Consider the following 14,150-nt stretch of genomic DNA (forward strand, 5'->3'; position numbering starts at 1 on the left):
TTCAGGAAGAAAAACAAACATTGCAGATATTTTATCATAACTCTGGTTTTACGTGGCCGATCAACACAATTTAAAAACTGCTTTAAAGTCCACACTTTGTCCGTCAGTTGTTCCGTCTGTCCTGCTCACTTCTCCAATGGTTGGACACGTTGTCATTAACGTGGCTTCACTCCACATCAGCCGCTTTGCTAAAACACCGCACATAAGGACGCTGTCAGAGCCTGTCAGCGACGCTGATTGGCTGCGTATACACGAATGTGAATCGCATCATTGGCTGGACTTTGGGATAAGGCGGCATCGTTCTGATCACATACGGGAGCAGCCAGTCACTGACTCACACTGCAGAACAGGATTGTTAAAGTTTAATTTTAATTTCAGTGCAGGTTCGATTTTTTTGTGCGCATCGCAGATTTTCTGTGCTAGCAGTGCGCAGCTTAGAGGGAGCACTGCTCTACACCCACCTCCAGCCACAGTAACCAAACAAACTGAAAGTTGAAAAGCTTCTCGTGTTTCTGCTGGTTTTGGCGTTTTACAGAAACCACAGACATGCAGCGTGCTGCTGTGATTTTGTCTGCTTCAGGCACAGAACAGCCTGAAACTCTTCTGATACACAGAAAACTTTTATATAACTAAAGAAAGCAGAGGTATTAACGGCGCAGCCAGCTCTGGGAGCAGCTCGGCCTGCTCTGGATGATGATCAGCATGATCTTTGATACGTGTCGTCTTATGTAAGCAGAAACTTTGAAGCAAACTGGAAAAAGTGATGTTTTTGAAGATATTTAAAAACAGACAAAAGTCTGATAGAACGTCTCGGACGAAGATGGTGACGTGTTTGTGGAGCTCGTGGTCTGTTCGTGTATTTTGGAGATATCTGTAGAGTAAACTCAAAGTGCACTTTTTAAATGACGATTTCATTCATTAAGTGATCAAACCTACCTGCCCTGTGTGCAAAAGTAACTGCCCCCTACACCTGGTAACTCATTGTTCCAGCCTCAGCAGTGAGAACTGCAGCCCAGTGTTGCGATGCCTTCAGTGGGTCTTTCACGTCACTGTGGAGGATTGTTTGAATTCGGACCAATGGAGGGTTTTCCATCATGAACGCTCATTTAATACTGGCTGCTCCAAAACATCATTTTGTTGTTTGAGCCAATCAGAGGTGGACATGCTGCTGTGTTTCTGATCATTGTCCTGCTGCCTTCAGGGTTTTCTGGTAGAGAGCAGAACTCACGGTTTCCTCACTTACAGCGAGTCGTCCTGAAGCAGCAGAGCAGCCCAGACCATCACACCTCCACCGTGTGACGTTCTCTTTATGAAACGCTGTTAGTTTGATGCAGATGTGACGGGAATCAATTCAATTCAATTCAATTTTATTTATATAGCGCCAAATCACAACAAAAGTTGCCTCAAGGCGCTTCATCAACCTTTCAGAAAGTTCAGCTTTTGTCTCATCAGTCCACAGAAGATTTTCCCAGGAGACTCAGAGATCATCCAGATTTTTGTTGGCAGGTGAAACAACACAGTTTTTACCTTCATGAACTCAGGATGCACAAATCCAACTTTTTCCAATTCCTCATGTTTTGGTGCTGAGTCCTGACAAACTCAGCAGGACCTGTTCATCACCGTTGTTTCATGACGTCCTTCATTAGTCTGACAGTCCTGCTGTCAGTTGCTCCTCACACAACATAACACAGCAAAATCTTCCCAGTTTGTGTTCAACCAAAGCAGCGTTCCTCCAGCGTCCACCCGACGTCTCTCTGACTGAACATCGTCATGTTTGAGCTCTGCGGGTCCGCCAGCTCGCTTTGACCACAGTTTGCAGACATGCGAAGAACTAGGGACAGGAAGCGGCACAGATGGGCTTTGGCAGCTCGTCGAGCAGCGATCATGAAACGCTCCCGTCTTTGAACTGTTCTAAAAAAAGTGGAGATTTCTGTGGAAACAGGAACAAAACTAATCTCACAGCTGATACTCAATCTGGATTCTAATCTGCCTTCAATTATGAGACGCACATAGAAAAACCTGTCACTGACCACAGGTCAGGAGGATCGTCCACATCAGCGACCGTCAGACCCGGATCGATCCCTGCCCGGATTCCTGGCCCAGCTCAAACAGGGGCAGATACCTCTGAGCCACGAGCAAACAAACACGACTCTTCTGGCTTCCAGCGTCTTTCACTTTTGTCCTCAGCAGCCAAACTCATCACCACTGCTGGCCAACGATCCCGGCAGCGTGCCCAGTTTTCCAATCGCGCCACAGCTGGGAGAAGCAAACCGGAAATACTTCAGCAGCATACGGACAAAAAGCAAATGGTCAAAATGTCACACTGAGATCAAAAGGTTGTGAATGAATGCCGTATGCATTTTAAACCTGGTGAATGACATATCAGCCAATCAGATGATCCCGTAACCAGAAACGCTCTCAGTGAGAAAGCTGAGAGCTGATTACGTCAGCTGAGCAGGAGGAAAGACACAAAACCAACCAGTGATGACATCAGATCCACCACGACATGGATGAGTTATGGGATTAGATCAAAATAACAGGACAGGACCAACTGTATGTACACGCTGGGGTCTGAGCAGGCAACAGGCACAATCAGGAAGTAAAAGGCACACAAAGAGAAGAGACTACCAAAATAAAACAGGAAGACAAAATGACAAATAGAGACGACAGAGGGAGACGAAACTAAAATAACAATAAAACGCTCCGTAACACTTTAAGATACGGCCCTCGACTAAAGGCAGAATTCCCCTGTGATTAAAAGGAATGTCAGTGTATTATAATTATGATAATATATATATATAAGTATTATATGTTCACCTGCAAACACTTAAAGGCAGGAACACGCGTCAGGTTTTTACAGGAAAGGAAACACAAATGATAAATTAAGTAAATTTAAGTACAGCACAAGTCATTTTTAGCAGTGTGAAAATAGTATTTCCCATTTTCTGCCGGAGGTTTCTTCCTGTTAAGATGGAGTTTTTCCTTCCCACTGTCTCCAGAGTGCTGCTTATGATTGTTGGGTTTTTCCTTGCAACATGAAGCACCTTGAAGTGATTGTTGCTGTAATTTGGTGATATGTGAATAAAGTCTGGACTGCAGAGATACCGTCTACGTCAGCAGCTTGATGATGTTAGGTTGATAGCACAGCTTCTGAGAGTGATAGCAGCCTGCGTTACAGCTGCTTTCACTTTGTTGGGCCGTTCCCAGCTCACGTGGCTGCAGGACTCACTGTGGACTGGTTTTAATGGGTGGTGAATAAAAACAAACCTTTTTCTGTCTTTCAGATCTTCAGCTCTGTTTCAACTTTGACACGAAGAACTTCAAGATCTTCGCTGGGTCTAAAGAAGCTCAGTTCGGGTACACGGTGCAGCAGCACGAGGCGGGAGGACAGCAGTGGTGAGAATCCCGGCGTCGCGTCCCGAACCCGTTCTTATAGATTCCTTGGTTTACTTTAATCCACCTGTTCATGAACTGTTTCAGGGTCCAAGTAGCTCCGAGACTCCACTGAGAGTCCAACGGTTACAGCAAAGTTTAACCCGCTGGCGTTAGCAGGATGGCACACGGCTGACAGGTGCAGTCAGGTGTAGACTGAAGTGAAAAGATGGCAGCAGCTTACAGGTGTGAAAACCAAGCCTTAAACCTGCATTACTGTAACAGCCAGCAGGGGGCGACACCTGTAAAGTCTGACTGAAGGAGGTTTATGTGAAGATGAGCCTGCAGGGCTCAGTGAAGTCTTCCCTCGTGAGTTTCAGGCCTGAATTAAACGTGATGTCCGTTTTGACGCAGGCGAGGACTCAGGGCGGGGCTACATCTCTCGGTTTCTTGCTCGTCGTGTCCGGCCGGCGATGTCGAAGCGCTCCATCTCGAGGCTTCAAACACGTTCAAAACTGGAGAGAGTTTTAGGAAAATGTTCTCGTCTCCTCGGGGAGGCTCAGCTCAAGCTGAACATCTCCTCCAGGTGAGGACAGAATAGATGGTGTCTGCACGTCTGCGTGTCTGGTTGAGGATGAAAGATAATGGCGGGGTGCTGGGATTTACTGGAGGCCGCGGCCCGTCTGAAGGCAGCAGGTTTGTATGTTCTGGGCCATGGAGCTGAAATACCTTCGACTTGGAACGCCGCTCGTCTGTTTCCGTCCTCCCTCTGCAGCGTGGCCGTGAATTATGTCGAGATGTCAAGATCATGTTAGGATGACACATTTTCCACCAACGAGACTGAAACGTGGAACATTTCTCTGCAGAGCATGTGGACATTATTTATAGTTCTTACTGCTGAAAATCCAGATTTCATAACGCAGGTCGTCACTCTCGTGCAAACACTCGTTCCTGTACAGTTTGTCCTTGGCTCCCCGCTCAGTCTGCTCTCCCATCCTTCATCTTTATATTTTCAGCCTTCGTGGACTCTCAGCGGGCCTTCAGAGGAGATGAGGTGTGTTAAAGTGGGATGAAAGAAGACGACTTTAGAAAGAAATATGAAAATACGAAGAAGCTTCAGAATAAAAATGAGATATTAGGAAAACTGAGAAACTGATCAAGTCTTGGTGACTAAAACTCTGCACGGAGCTGTGGGAAAGTATCTGATATTAGACAAAGGAAACCACAAAACCAATGATTTCATTCATTAAGGGAACAAAGTGATCAAACCTTCCTGCCCTGTGTGCAAAAGTAACTGCCCCTACACCCGGTAACTGGTCGTTTGTGATGCCTTCAGTGAGTCTTTCACGTCACTGTGGAGAAACTTTGGTCGACTCATCTTTGGAGGATTGTTTGAATTCAGACATGTTGGAGGTTTTTCCAGGATGAACAGCTGATTCTGAGACCTTCATTTGGATCATTGTCCTGCTGCCCGAGTGCTCTTGAGCTTCATGGCATGAACTGATGGGAGGACATCCTCCTGGAGCAGCAGAGCAGCCCAGACCACCACCGTGTCTGCTGCTGCCGTGATGGCGTCTCATCGGATGTGACGGGGCTCAAACCCTCTCTGGGATCATCCAGATGTTTTCTGGCAGATGTGAGATGAGCCTTGAACTCTCATGGAGGTCATTTTTGCCCCGTCTCTTTCTCATTGTTGAATCATGACCTCTGACCTTAACCGAGCAGAGTCGATGTTGTTCTGCGGCCTCCTGGACGAGCCGTTGAAGCCGCTCCTGTGAAGGTTCAGCTCTGTTCCAGTTTTCCTCCACGTGTGGATAACGGCTCTCGCTGTGGTTCGCTGCACTCCCAAAGCCTGTAACCTTTCAGACTGATGACGTCGCTGACTTTGGTTCTTTAGATCTTGGCATGATGCGCTGCTGTTTGAAATCTTTTAAATAAAGTTCAGAATCAGTGGAAAGAATGAAACGTTTGGCAGCGTCAGCGAGTGTTTGTTCGTCACCTGGGAATCAGAAGCAGAAAATGAAACAGCAGAAACCTGTGAGCACTTAGTTAATTATCAGACGGTTACGCTGTTGTTTTCCTCTCAGCCTCTGTCTGCGGTTGCAGGTGAGATTGTCCAACAGTTTTTTTGTTATCTGGAAACTCTTTCAGCCGTGACGCATACCTCGCGATCCTCCAGGATTACAGAATCGCTCTTCCTTTTGAAGTCTCAGGTAAACAAGTGGAAAGTATTTGCATTTGTCTTGCGAGCAGTCTCTCCTGCATCTGGAGGCGGAGCGCCGGATCTGGAAACTATGTGTTGTGGTTTGTTATTCCCCAGCCTCCCTCTGTGAAGCCCATCACGCCGCTCGCCTCCGTGTGTGCGTGCGTGCGTGTGCGTGCTGTAAAGGGGATCTGACACGGTAATTCAGCAGGATTGTTTTTCTGCATGGTGATATCTGCATTTCAGGTGTTTGGCTTCTAAGCAGACACTCGGCACAGAGGCATAATCCTCGCCTTCTGTCTTCCCAGTTATCCTCAATATTCCCGAGTTCATGGGAGAATTCTTTGTACCAATAAACCGTCAGGCTCTGCGACTGCCGCCTGCTTCCTGTTTCAGCCGCGATCAGTCGTCTTTCTCATTCCTGCTCTGTACATTGATGAGGTTTAAAGTCCTGTTTGTTCAGGCTAATAAAAAGATTGTGGTTCAGGTCAGAGTACTCCTTTTCATAGAAATGACAATTATTATTTTGGTTTCATGAAGCTCCAGATGTTTTCAGTGGGTGGCTGTCTGCAGCTGGACGCGGTCCACTGAAATAGTGAATGGACGCTTTATGCTACATGTCTCATTCACACAAGCACTTCCTCTACACCTGCGTACTTTCTATCTAACACTCACACTCCAATGGACTCATCGGGAGTCCCTGGGCTTCACAAACACATTAGCGTGCAGACTGGAGCAGCCAGGGATCGAACCGTCAACCTTCAGGCTAACAGATGATCATCTGGTCTGCTTCCTGATCTACAGGCAGCCCAATATAAAAGAAATGGGAAAGACTTTCTGTCAAACAGATGTTGTATGGATAGATCTCAGGGATGCTGCTCTGACCTGAATGCTGACCATTTCACCTTCTCTGCTGGAGGTCGGTCATTTTGGGAGAAAAGGCTGTAGGAGCCCCGGAGCGTTCCTCTCCTCTGTGGACGGCTCAGCTGGAGCGCTCTCGAAGCTCAGCGTGGGTCGGTCGCAATTCTGTTAGGTCACATTTTAATGCAGCAGGTACCCACAGGAGTGAACTGTCCACATGCAGGGTTGAGACAATAATGGAGTGGATTGATATAGCGCTTTTCAAGGCACCCAAAGCGCTTTACAATTCCACTATTCGACCGTGGCTCAGGGGGTTGGGAAGTGTATCTGTAACCGGAAAGGTTGCCGGTTCGATCCCTGGGCTCTCTGTCCTGGTCGTTGTGTCCTTGGGCAAGACACTTCACCCTACCGCCTACTGGTGTTGGCCAGAGGGGCCGATGATATGGCAGCCTGGCTTCTGTCAGTCTGCCCCAGGGCAGCTGTGGCTACACCTGTAGCTGCTTCCACCAGTGTGTGAATGTGAGAGTGACTGAATAGTGGCATTGTAAAGCGCTTTGGGTGCCTTTTTTTTTTTTTTTTTTTTTTTTGCCTGTCCCGTTTGGCTCTTTTGCCATCAGAATTGTTGTCTAAAGGCAAAGAAAGATGCCCAACGGATTTACTTTACCAAACTGACCATCCCAGCCTTGCCATAATGGTCCATTTGATTCACCTTTTATTGTTTATTTTATTTTCACTTACTGAATACGGGACAGACTTGACTGGGGGAAAGAAGGGGAGAAAGAAAGAGGGAAAGAGAAACAGCTGAGAAGAGGGACGGGGGAGAAGGGCAAAAGACAAAAACCAACAGAATGAGCAGAAAAAAAAGAAAAAAAAATGCATATATCAATCACCTGGATCACCTGCTGAGAAAGAAAAAAGAAAACAAGCAGAAGAGAACAAGAGTAATAGAATAAACAACATCACAATGATATATGGGAATATGACAGTAAATACTAAATATTAAACATTATTGTGCAGCACATAAGATCAACAGAACACAGTGTGCTTTGAGGTAGGAGCCAAAAAGGGTGTAGTTTGTGGGTGTGATCACCCGTGTGTACACCTGTGAGCATGGACGCGCTTGTTTTTTTTAAAAGGTTCCTTCATGTAATGATCTGCGCTTTGGGTGCCTTGAAAAGCGCTATATAAATTTATTATTATTATTCATTCACTCTCACATTCACACACTGGTGGAGGCAGCTACAGTCGCTCTTGGGCTCTTGGGCGGGATGTTTGTGCAGGCCAGAGCCTGTTTCTTTTCTCCAACATGACAATGATCCAAAGCAAAGCTCCAAAACTCCACCGCAGACAGAAGTGAGCAGGGCGGCTGAAGACAAAGACGAAGAGCTCATAAAAGCAATCAAACCTGTGAGAGGAAAGCTTTGGTTGACTTGTAATCGGATTACTCCAGAAAGTCTGCAACACTGTAATTGTCTGATAGAAGATCCCCACTTTTAACTCCAGCAGCGTCTACGCCGGCAGATTTATCAGGCTTCACCTTCGAGCTGTTGGTTTCGGGGAAAACATCCCAGAGATCATCAATTAAATGACAAAGAGTCCCGTAAAGCAGCAGCAGAAGAGCCCGTGCAGTTTGAAGTTTCACCGAAAGCTAAACAACATCACCTGCTCAGGAAGTGATCAGCACGGCGGGATGATGTCAGAGGCTCGGAGGCGTGCTCCTGTCTGCAGGATGTGAACCCGGGCTGCCTGCGTTCTGGGATGTGGTTTGTCAGCGCTGCTTTTCCGCCGTTTGATGTGGACAGGAGACACTTTAGCAGATTGAGGGTTAGCGCTCTGCCGCAGCAGCTCCTCTGGTATGTGAGTCAGCCCTCTTCCCAGAACCGCCACTGAGGCCACATGTGGTGGCGTTTACGCCGGTTAACACTAATGACCCGCCTGCTGAGTGTAACTGTGGCAGCAGGATCTGTGTCTAACATGACCGCTGCCACGAGGACTGACCTCTGAGCAGGGGAAGTGAAAAGGTTTCTGTACGTGCAGAAAAATACCAAGAAGGTCTGTGATTTAAACGCAGCTCATACTGGGCCAGAACCCAACCAAGAGCACTCCAATGAAAGGATTAACAGACCACAAAACATAACGTTTTCATATCAGACACACACTGTAGGCTGTTGTAGCTCTGAGTGGAGTGGAGGCTGTGAGTGATGGTGCAGAAACCGAAGGCTCGGGCTAGTCCTAGCAAACCCTCCTCTTTGCTTTGAGCCTGGACAAAGACAATGACATAATGCTTCAGGTTACACACACTTAAGTTCAGTTGGTAACATACAGCTCGCAACTAAGGGTGTAATAATATATTTTATTTAGAATTATAAGGTCATTATATTTACCCACAAATACTTAAAAGTCATGAGCTTTGTGAGCTGTATTATAAAGTGTACGTGCAGCATTCCAACAGCTCGGCTTTGGACATCTAACCATATAAAACCAGTCCGATACGGCGTTCGAGCCTCGAAGACGAGTCCCTCTTTTTCTAGAATTCGTGACTTTTGCATTATAAATAAAGTTTGTGATTCAAACTGTGTGCGTGGTTGCAGGTTGCTGGTTGGAGCTCCCTTTGAGTCCACGGGGAAGAAGCAGACTGGCGATGTGTACCGATGCCCGCTGGACAGCAAGAACTCTGCAAACTGCAGCCGACTCAACCTGGGTGAGCAGCAGTGCATGAATATTGATGATCAGGTGCTCTCAGGTGTGTAAACTGTCACAGAGGTCAGAGTAAAACCTGCAGGGGGAAGGTCGTGGACCTCATGGTGAAGACATTTTCACCATGGTGTCATCACCTTGGCCTCAGGTTTCATGTCGGTTTGTTGCCACCTCCGGCTCACTGCTGTGTCGGCCCTTTAAAGTGGAAATGCTGCTGCATGTAGGAATGCTTCCGTTAGATGTTTCAGACAGCAGGAACTGCTACAGGAAGGAAGATTCAGGACTTTCACAGGAAAACACACTAAAACATTCAACTTAAAATCACAAAGCATCTGCTCTGGCTGTGATCAGGGAGACTCACTCTGAACAACGTGTCTGAGAGGAAGGACAAGATGAGGCTGGGAATGACGCTGACCTCCAACCCCAAAGACAGCAGCTTTGTGGTGAGTCCCACCGAAAGAGTTCATCACGATAAAGTCACCGCCAGAATCAAAGCTAAGGTAGAGGCCTTTAAGAACAGAGCAGAGGGAAGTGAAAACAAACAGTCACCATTGTTTTAACTGCTCAGCACTTATAGATTTTACAACATACTTGTAGTAAAAATGGTCAAAAAATGGTAAACGACTCATATTTACATAGAACTTTGAGTACTTAGTACTCTCTTACTCCAAGTTTAGTCAACCTTTCCCTAAAGTGCTTTTCACCTAACATTTACAGTCAAGGAAACTTGAACATGCAGGCTAGAGCAGCTGAGGATCGAACCCATAACCTTCTGATTAGTAGACAACCCGCTCTACCTCCTGAGCCACTAAAAAGCACCAACAGAACAAACACCGTGCAGAGCTTCTGCTGTTGTCACTGGTTTTGTTTTATTTCACGTGTTTCTGCACGTCACACCAAGTCATTAAGTTTTGATTTTCTTCCTTCCTCTTGTGCTGCCTCAGACCTGCGGTCCGCTCTGGTCTCATGAATGTGGAAGTTCCCTGTACAGCACTGGGATCTGCTCCAGAGTCGGCCGAAACTTCAAGCTGTCCAACACCATCGCACCTGCCCTGCAGAGTAATCAGCACACTTCCATCCACCTATCCGTCCATCTGTCCATCCAGTTTCTAACTTTCTTTTACAATCTTGTAGGGTGTGAGACGTTCATGGACATTGTGATTGTTCTGGATGGTTCCAACTCCATCTACCCCTGGTATGAAGTTCAAGACTTCCTCATAAACATCCTGCACAAGTTCTACATCGGACCAGGTCAGACACAGGTTAGTTTATCTCTTGATCAGAACCAGATAAAGTGAGCGTCCTGCCCTATCTGCACACAAAGACTGTAGTGCCTTTAACCCTCTGAGGTCTGAGTCATCATCAGTGCCCGGCTCTAAACCCCACACAGTCAGAATATGCAATTCTTGTTTTAATTATATTGTCATGCCAAGTTTTTCCAGTCCAGGAACAGGGAACACCAAAACTATTCACATTTCCCCCCCAAAAAGTCAATTTTGACCTTCTCCACAATGTTGGGTTACCACTGATCTTAGATCTGAGAGTTCATCTGTTCATAGTTTGAAGGTGACAGGTGCTGCATGAGTGGTTTATTGTTCATGTGGACAGAGCTGTGTTTTGGCTGCAGGTGGGAGTCATTCAGTACGGCTCTTCGGTTGTCCACGAGTTCACACTGGATGAGTATCAGACGGTGGAGGACGTAGTGGACGCTGCCAGGCGCATTGACCAAAGAGGTGGTGAGGAAACGAGGACGGCATTGGGAATCAACGTGGCCCGGTACGACACCAAATTATGACCCCAAACAAAAATGTGCTGGGCCCACACAAACTTACCCTTAAATAGTTATTGGTCTGATACCATTACCCACCTACTCTGAGCAACCCTGAGAGTTTCAGTCATTTACTCATGTTGGGAAAATGGATTGAACCAAAGTTTCCTAGTGTATAATTTACTAAACCTACCAAAATTAAACCAGTCAGAACATTAATTACTTCCATATGACAGAGTATAAAAGTTCTCAAACATGAACCCACAGATGAAGCATCTCCAGCATTTTTCAGCCAAAGCAAGTTTTTCTTTCCCCATCAGCTCCTGGAGGCTGTAGCTCCTGTTTCTTTTTCTTGGCCTCGTAGCTAAAGGCCAAGGATTTCCAAAAGATGTTTGAGTCTCTCTGAGACGACTACCAAGAAAAGTCCAAAGCAAGCTCTGGATGAAAACTAACAAAGTGCCTTCACAGAGGACTTAGATAGAGATAATGTTAGCAACCAAGCTACACCAGCAGGTACATTAAGCAGCTAGCTAAGATTAGCCAGAACAAGCGTTCAGAGCTTTGAATCTTCTGAACTTCATCCGATGTTCCTGTGCAGATCCGAGGCGTTCCAGCGCGGCGGCCGGCCGGGAGCTCAGAAGGTGATGATTGTGATTACAGACGGTGAATCACATGACAGTCCTCACCTGGTGCAGGCCGTCACAGACAGCGAGAGAGACAACATCACCATGTATGCCATCGCTGTGAGTCTTAGCCCCAGACCCCCCACCCCCACCCATCGAGCTCTGTTTCTATTGGTTGTCTCTGGACTTACGGAGCTCTGACTAACATCCTGTTTCCTCTGCATCTCCTGCAGGTTCTGGGTTATTACAACCGCCGGGGAATCAACCCCGAAGCCTTTCTAAAGGAAATCAAGTTTATTGCCAGTGACCCCGATGAGATGCACTTCTTCAACGTGACAGATGAATCTGCGCTGAAGGACATTGTAGACGCCCTGGGAGAGAGGATTTTCTCTCTGGAAGGTCAGCTAACATTTATCCTGTTAAACTGTAGTATTTACAGAAAAGCGGAATCCATCGTACTAACGAGCATTTCACAATTAACTCTGAAAAGTATTATCTAATGATGTTCATTAAAGTGTAACAGGAGGACTGGAGGGTCTGGAGGGAAAAGTTAAGTCGTCTTTGTTGTTTGTCCGGTTTGCAGGAACCAGCAGTCAGGGTCGAGGGTTCGGTCTGCAGATGGCTCAGGCCGGTTTCTCCTCACATTTAGTCAAAGTGAGTGACTCACAGCTGCATTCTTACACAGTGGTAGTGATGTGTGATAAATGAAGCGCTTTCCACAAATCTGTCTATGAAAGGAAAATGGTTTTCCTGTTGACCCAGTCTGTTAAATTCAACACGCAGAGCACTGAGTGCAGAAACAGGTGCAGGTACATATTTGTCACACTGATGTGTTTCAGATCATCAAACAAATGCTAACAGTAGACAGATAACAGAGTAAATACAGCTTTTAGAGGACGAGTTCATGTTTTAAAAGAAATGAAAAACATCAAAAATGTCATTTAAGTAACAAACGACTTAGTGATGGGATATTTGGACGGCACATGGTTTTTATTGACTGAGAAAATCAAAGGACAAGTATTACTTTTTAAGTGATAGAAGTTTAACTTGGATAAAGCGATACAAGAATTTGTGAAGTAAAATGGAAAAGAAGATCTGTGGATTTTCCATTTTAGGATTAGATTTCAAAGATCTGTCCATTCTGGACAGAAAAAATAATAACTTCCATTAAATTACTGCTGAAAAACATCTTCATCTACTTTTTCTGCATAAAAAGGGACTTGGCAAAGTATCAATTATTCAATTTCCTCAAGTTTTCCTCACTAAAGCTGAACCCAGAAAGAAGACAGGAGCAGAGCGGCGGTTTTGCCAACAGAAACTTAAATGCTGGTATCGGTATCGTCCTCGAACATCCATCACCAGCCTGGTTCTGGTCCTGACAAATATCTAAAGCTGCAGGATGAGAAGCTTCGAGAAATATTTCTGTTGTTTCTCATCCAGGGAAAATCGTATCCCAGCGTCAGGGAGTGAAAATGTGAGGTGGAAACTGTGTGTGTGTAACAGAGAGCAGATGGTTTTCCTGAACGTAAAGCTGCAGGCACGAACTCATTGGAGAATAGATGCAAATCTGCACACACACACACACTGACTGCACACAGACAAATATGCAAAGTGTTTCTGCTCTTAAGTTTTGGGATTAAAAAGGTAAAATGAGGCAGACTGATGAGGAAAACAGGCATCATAGCATCATCTCTGCCTGCAGAAAAACCATCCTCAGCTCCTTCCTGCAGGTTTACCCATGCAGGGCTCAGCAGCTCAGGTCCTGCAGGCGGGACACTTTGTGGCGCTGGCACAGCCAAAAATTTGGTCACTCACTGCCGTCCTCGACTTTCTGTCCCGGAGAGACGATGACTCAAAGATTTAAAAACGTTCATATCTGGACTTTACGACGGCCTGGCTGCTCACACGTGTGTTGAGACAGTTCAACTGAGTTTAAGGACGATTCAGTTCCAACATTGCCAGCAGGTTTTTTCATCGTGCGGTCTTCAGGTTTGCAGCTCAGAGCTCAATAAGTTTGTCATTAAGAACCAGACTGAGCCAAACTGGTGCTGAGAGAATGAAACTGGTTATACTGGTATTCCCTGTGTAACATCTTGTCACTTGTGAACTGTTTAGGGCCTACGTCCTCATACACGCCCTTATATGGTCTTTCTATCCAGTTTTTCTCAAGATGGAAATCATATAAAACTGCAAGGTTTCATTTAGAAAGCGACATTTCCCAGAGTTTTCTTTTCAAATAACAGTTGTTTAACGTGGCTAAAATACAACCTAACTAACCCAGGCGTTTCACCAGCCACCTGATGATGTTACTGTCCTATCAAAAGTACTCAAGTACAGTACAGGAGTCACGAGCAGTGTTGGTCAAGTTACTTGAAAAAAGTAATCAGTAACTAATTACTGATTACTTTCCCAAAAAAGTAATCCTGTTACTTTACTGATTGCTTATTTTCAAAAGTAAATAATTACTTAGTTACTTAGTTACTTTTTAAAAACACAATTTACAACCTGAATAGGTGATAAAGCGATAGATCTTTCAATTCAATTCAATTCAATTTTATTTATATAGCGCCAAATCACAACAAAAGTCGCCTCAAGGCGCTTCATAGATACAGAGAAAAACCCAACA

The 14,150-nt window shown here is 45.7% G+C and overlaps 1 protein-coding gene across 2 annotated transcripts in view; it reads left to right on the forward strand.

The window, feature by feature from the left end:
* LOC102304087 (integrin alpha-11) overlaps window positions 1-14,150 on the forward strand; it is a 48,467-nt gene that overhangs the window by 10,103 nt on the left and 24,214 nt on the right. For both annotated transcript variants that reach the window (XM_005936972.2, XM_014338298.2), the window contains exons 2-10: window positions 3,285-3,396; window positions 9,028-9,137; window positions 9,485-9,576; window positions 10,078-10,192; window positions 10,268-10,395; window positions 10,761-10,909; window positions 11,500-11,644; window positions 11,758-11,923; window positions 12,108-12,178. In XM_005936972.2, coding sequence (XP_005937034.1) covers window positions 3,285-3,396; window positions 9,028-9,137; window positions 9,485-9,576; window positions 10,078-10,192; window positions 10,268-10,395; window positions 10,761-10,909; window positions 11,500-11,644; window positions 11,758-11,923; window positions 12,108-12,178 — 1,088 coding nt within the window. The remainder of the gene's footprint in view (window positions 1-3,284; window positions 3,397-9,027; window positions 9,138-9,484; window positions 9,577-10,077; window positions 10,193-10,267; window positions 10,396-10,760; window positions 10,910-11,499; window positions 11,645-11,757; window positions 11,924-12,107; window positions 12,179-14,150) is intronic.

Source organism: Haplochromis burtoni, unplaced genomic scaffold, assembly GCF_018398535.1.
Source record: "Haplochromis burtoni strain Fernald_Lab_line unplaced genomic scaffold, NCSU_Asbu1 Contig_222, whole genome shotgun sequence".
In the NCBI taxonomy this organism is placed as follows: Eukaryota; Metazoa; Chordata; class Actinopteri; order Cichliformes; family Cichlidae; genus Haplochromis; species Haplochromis burtoni.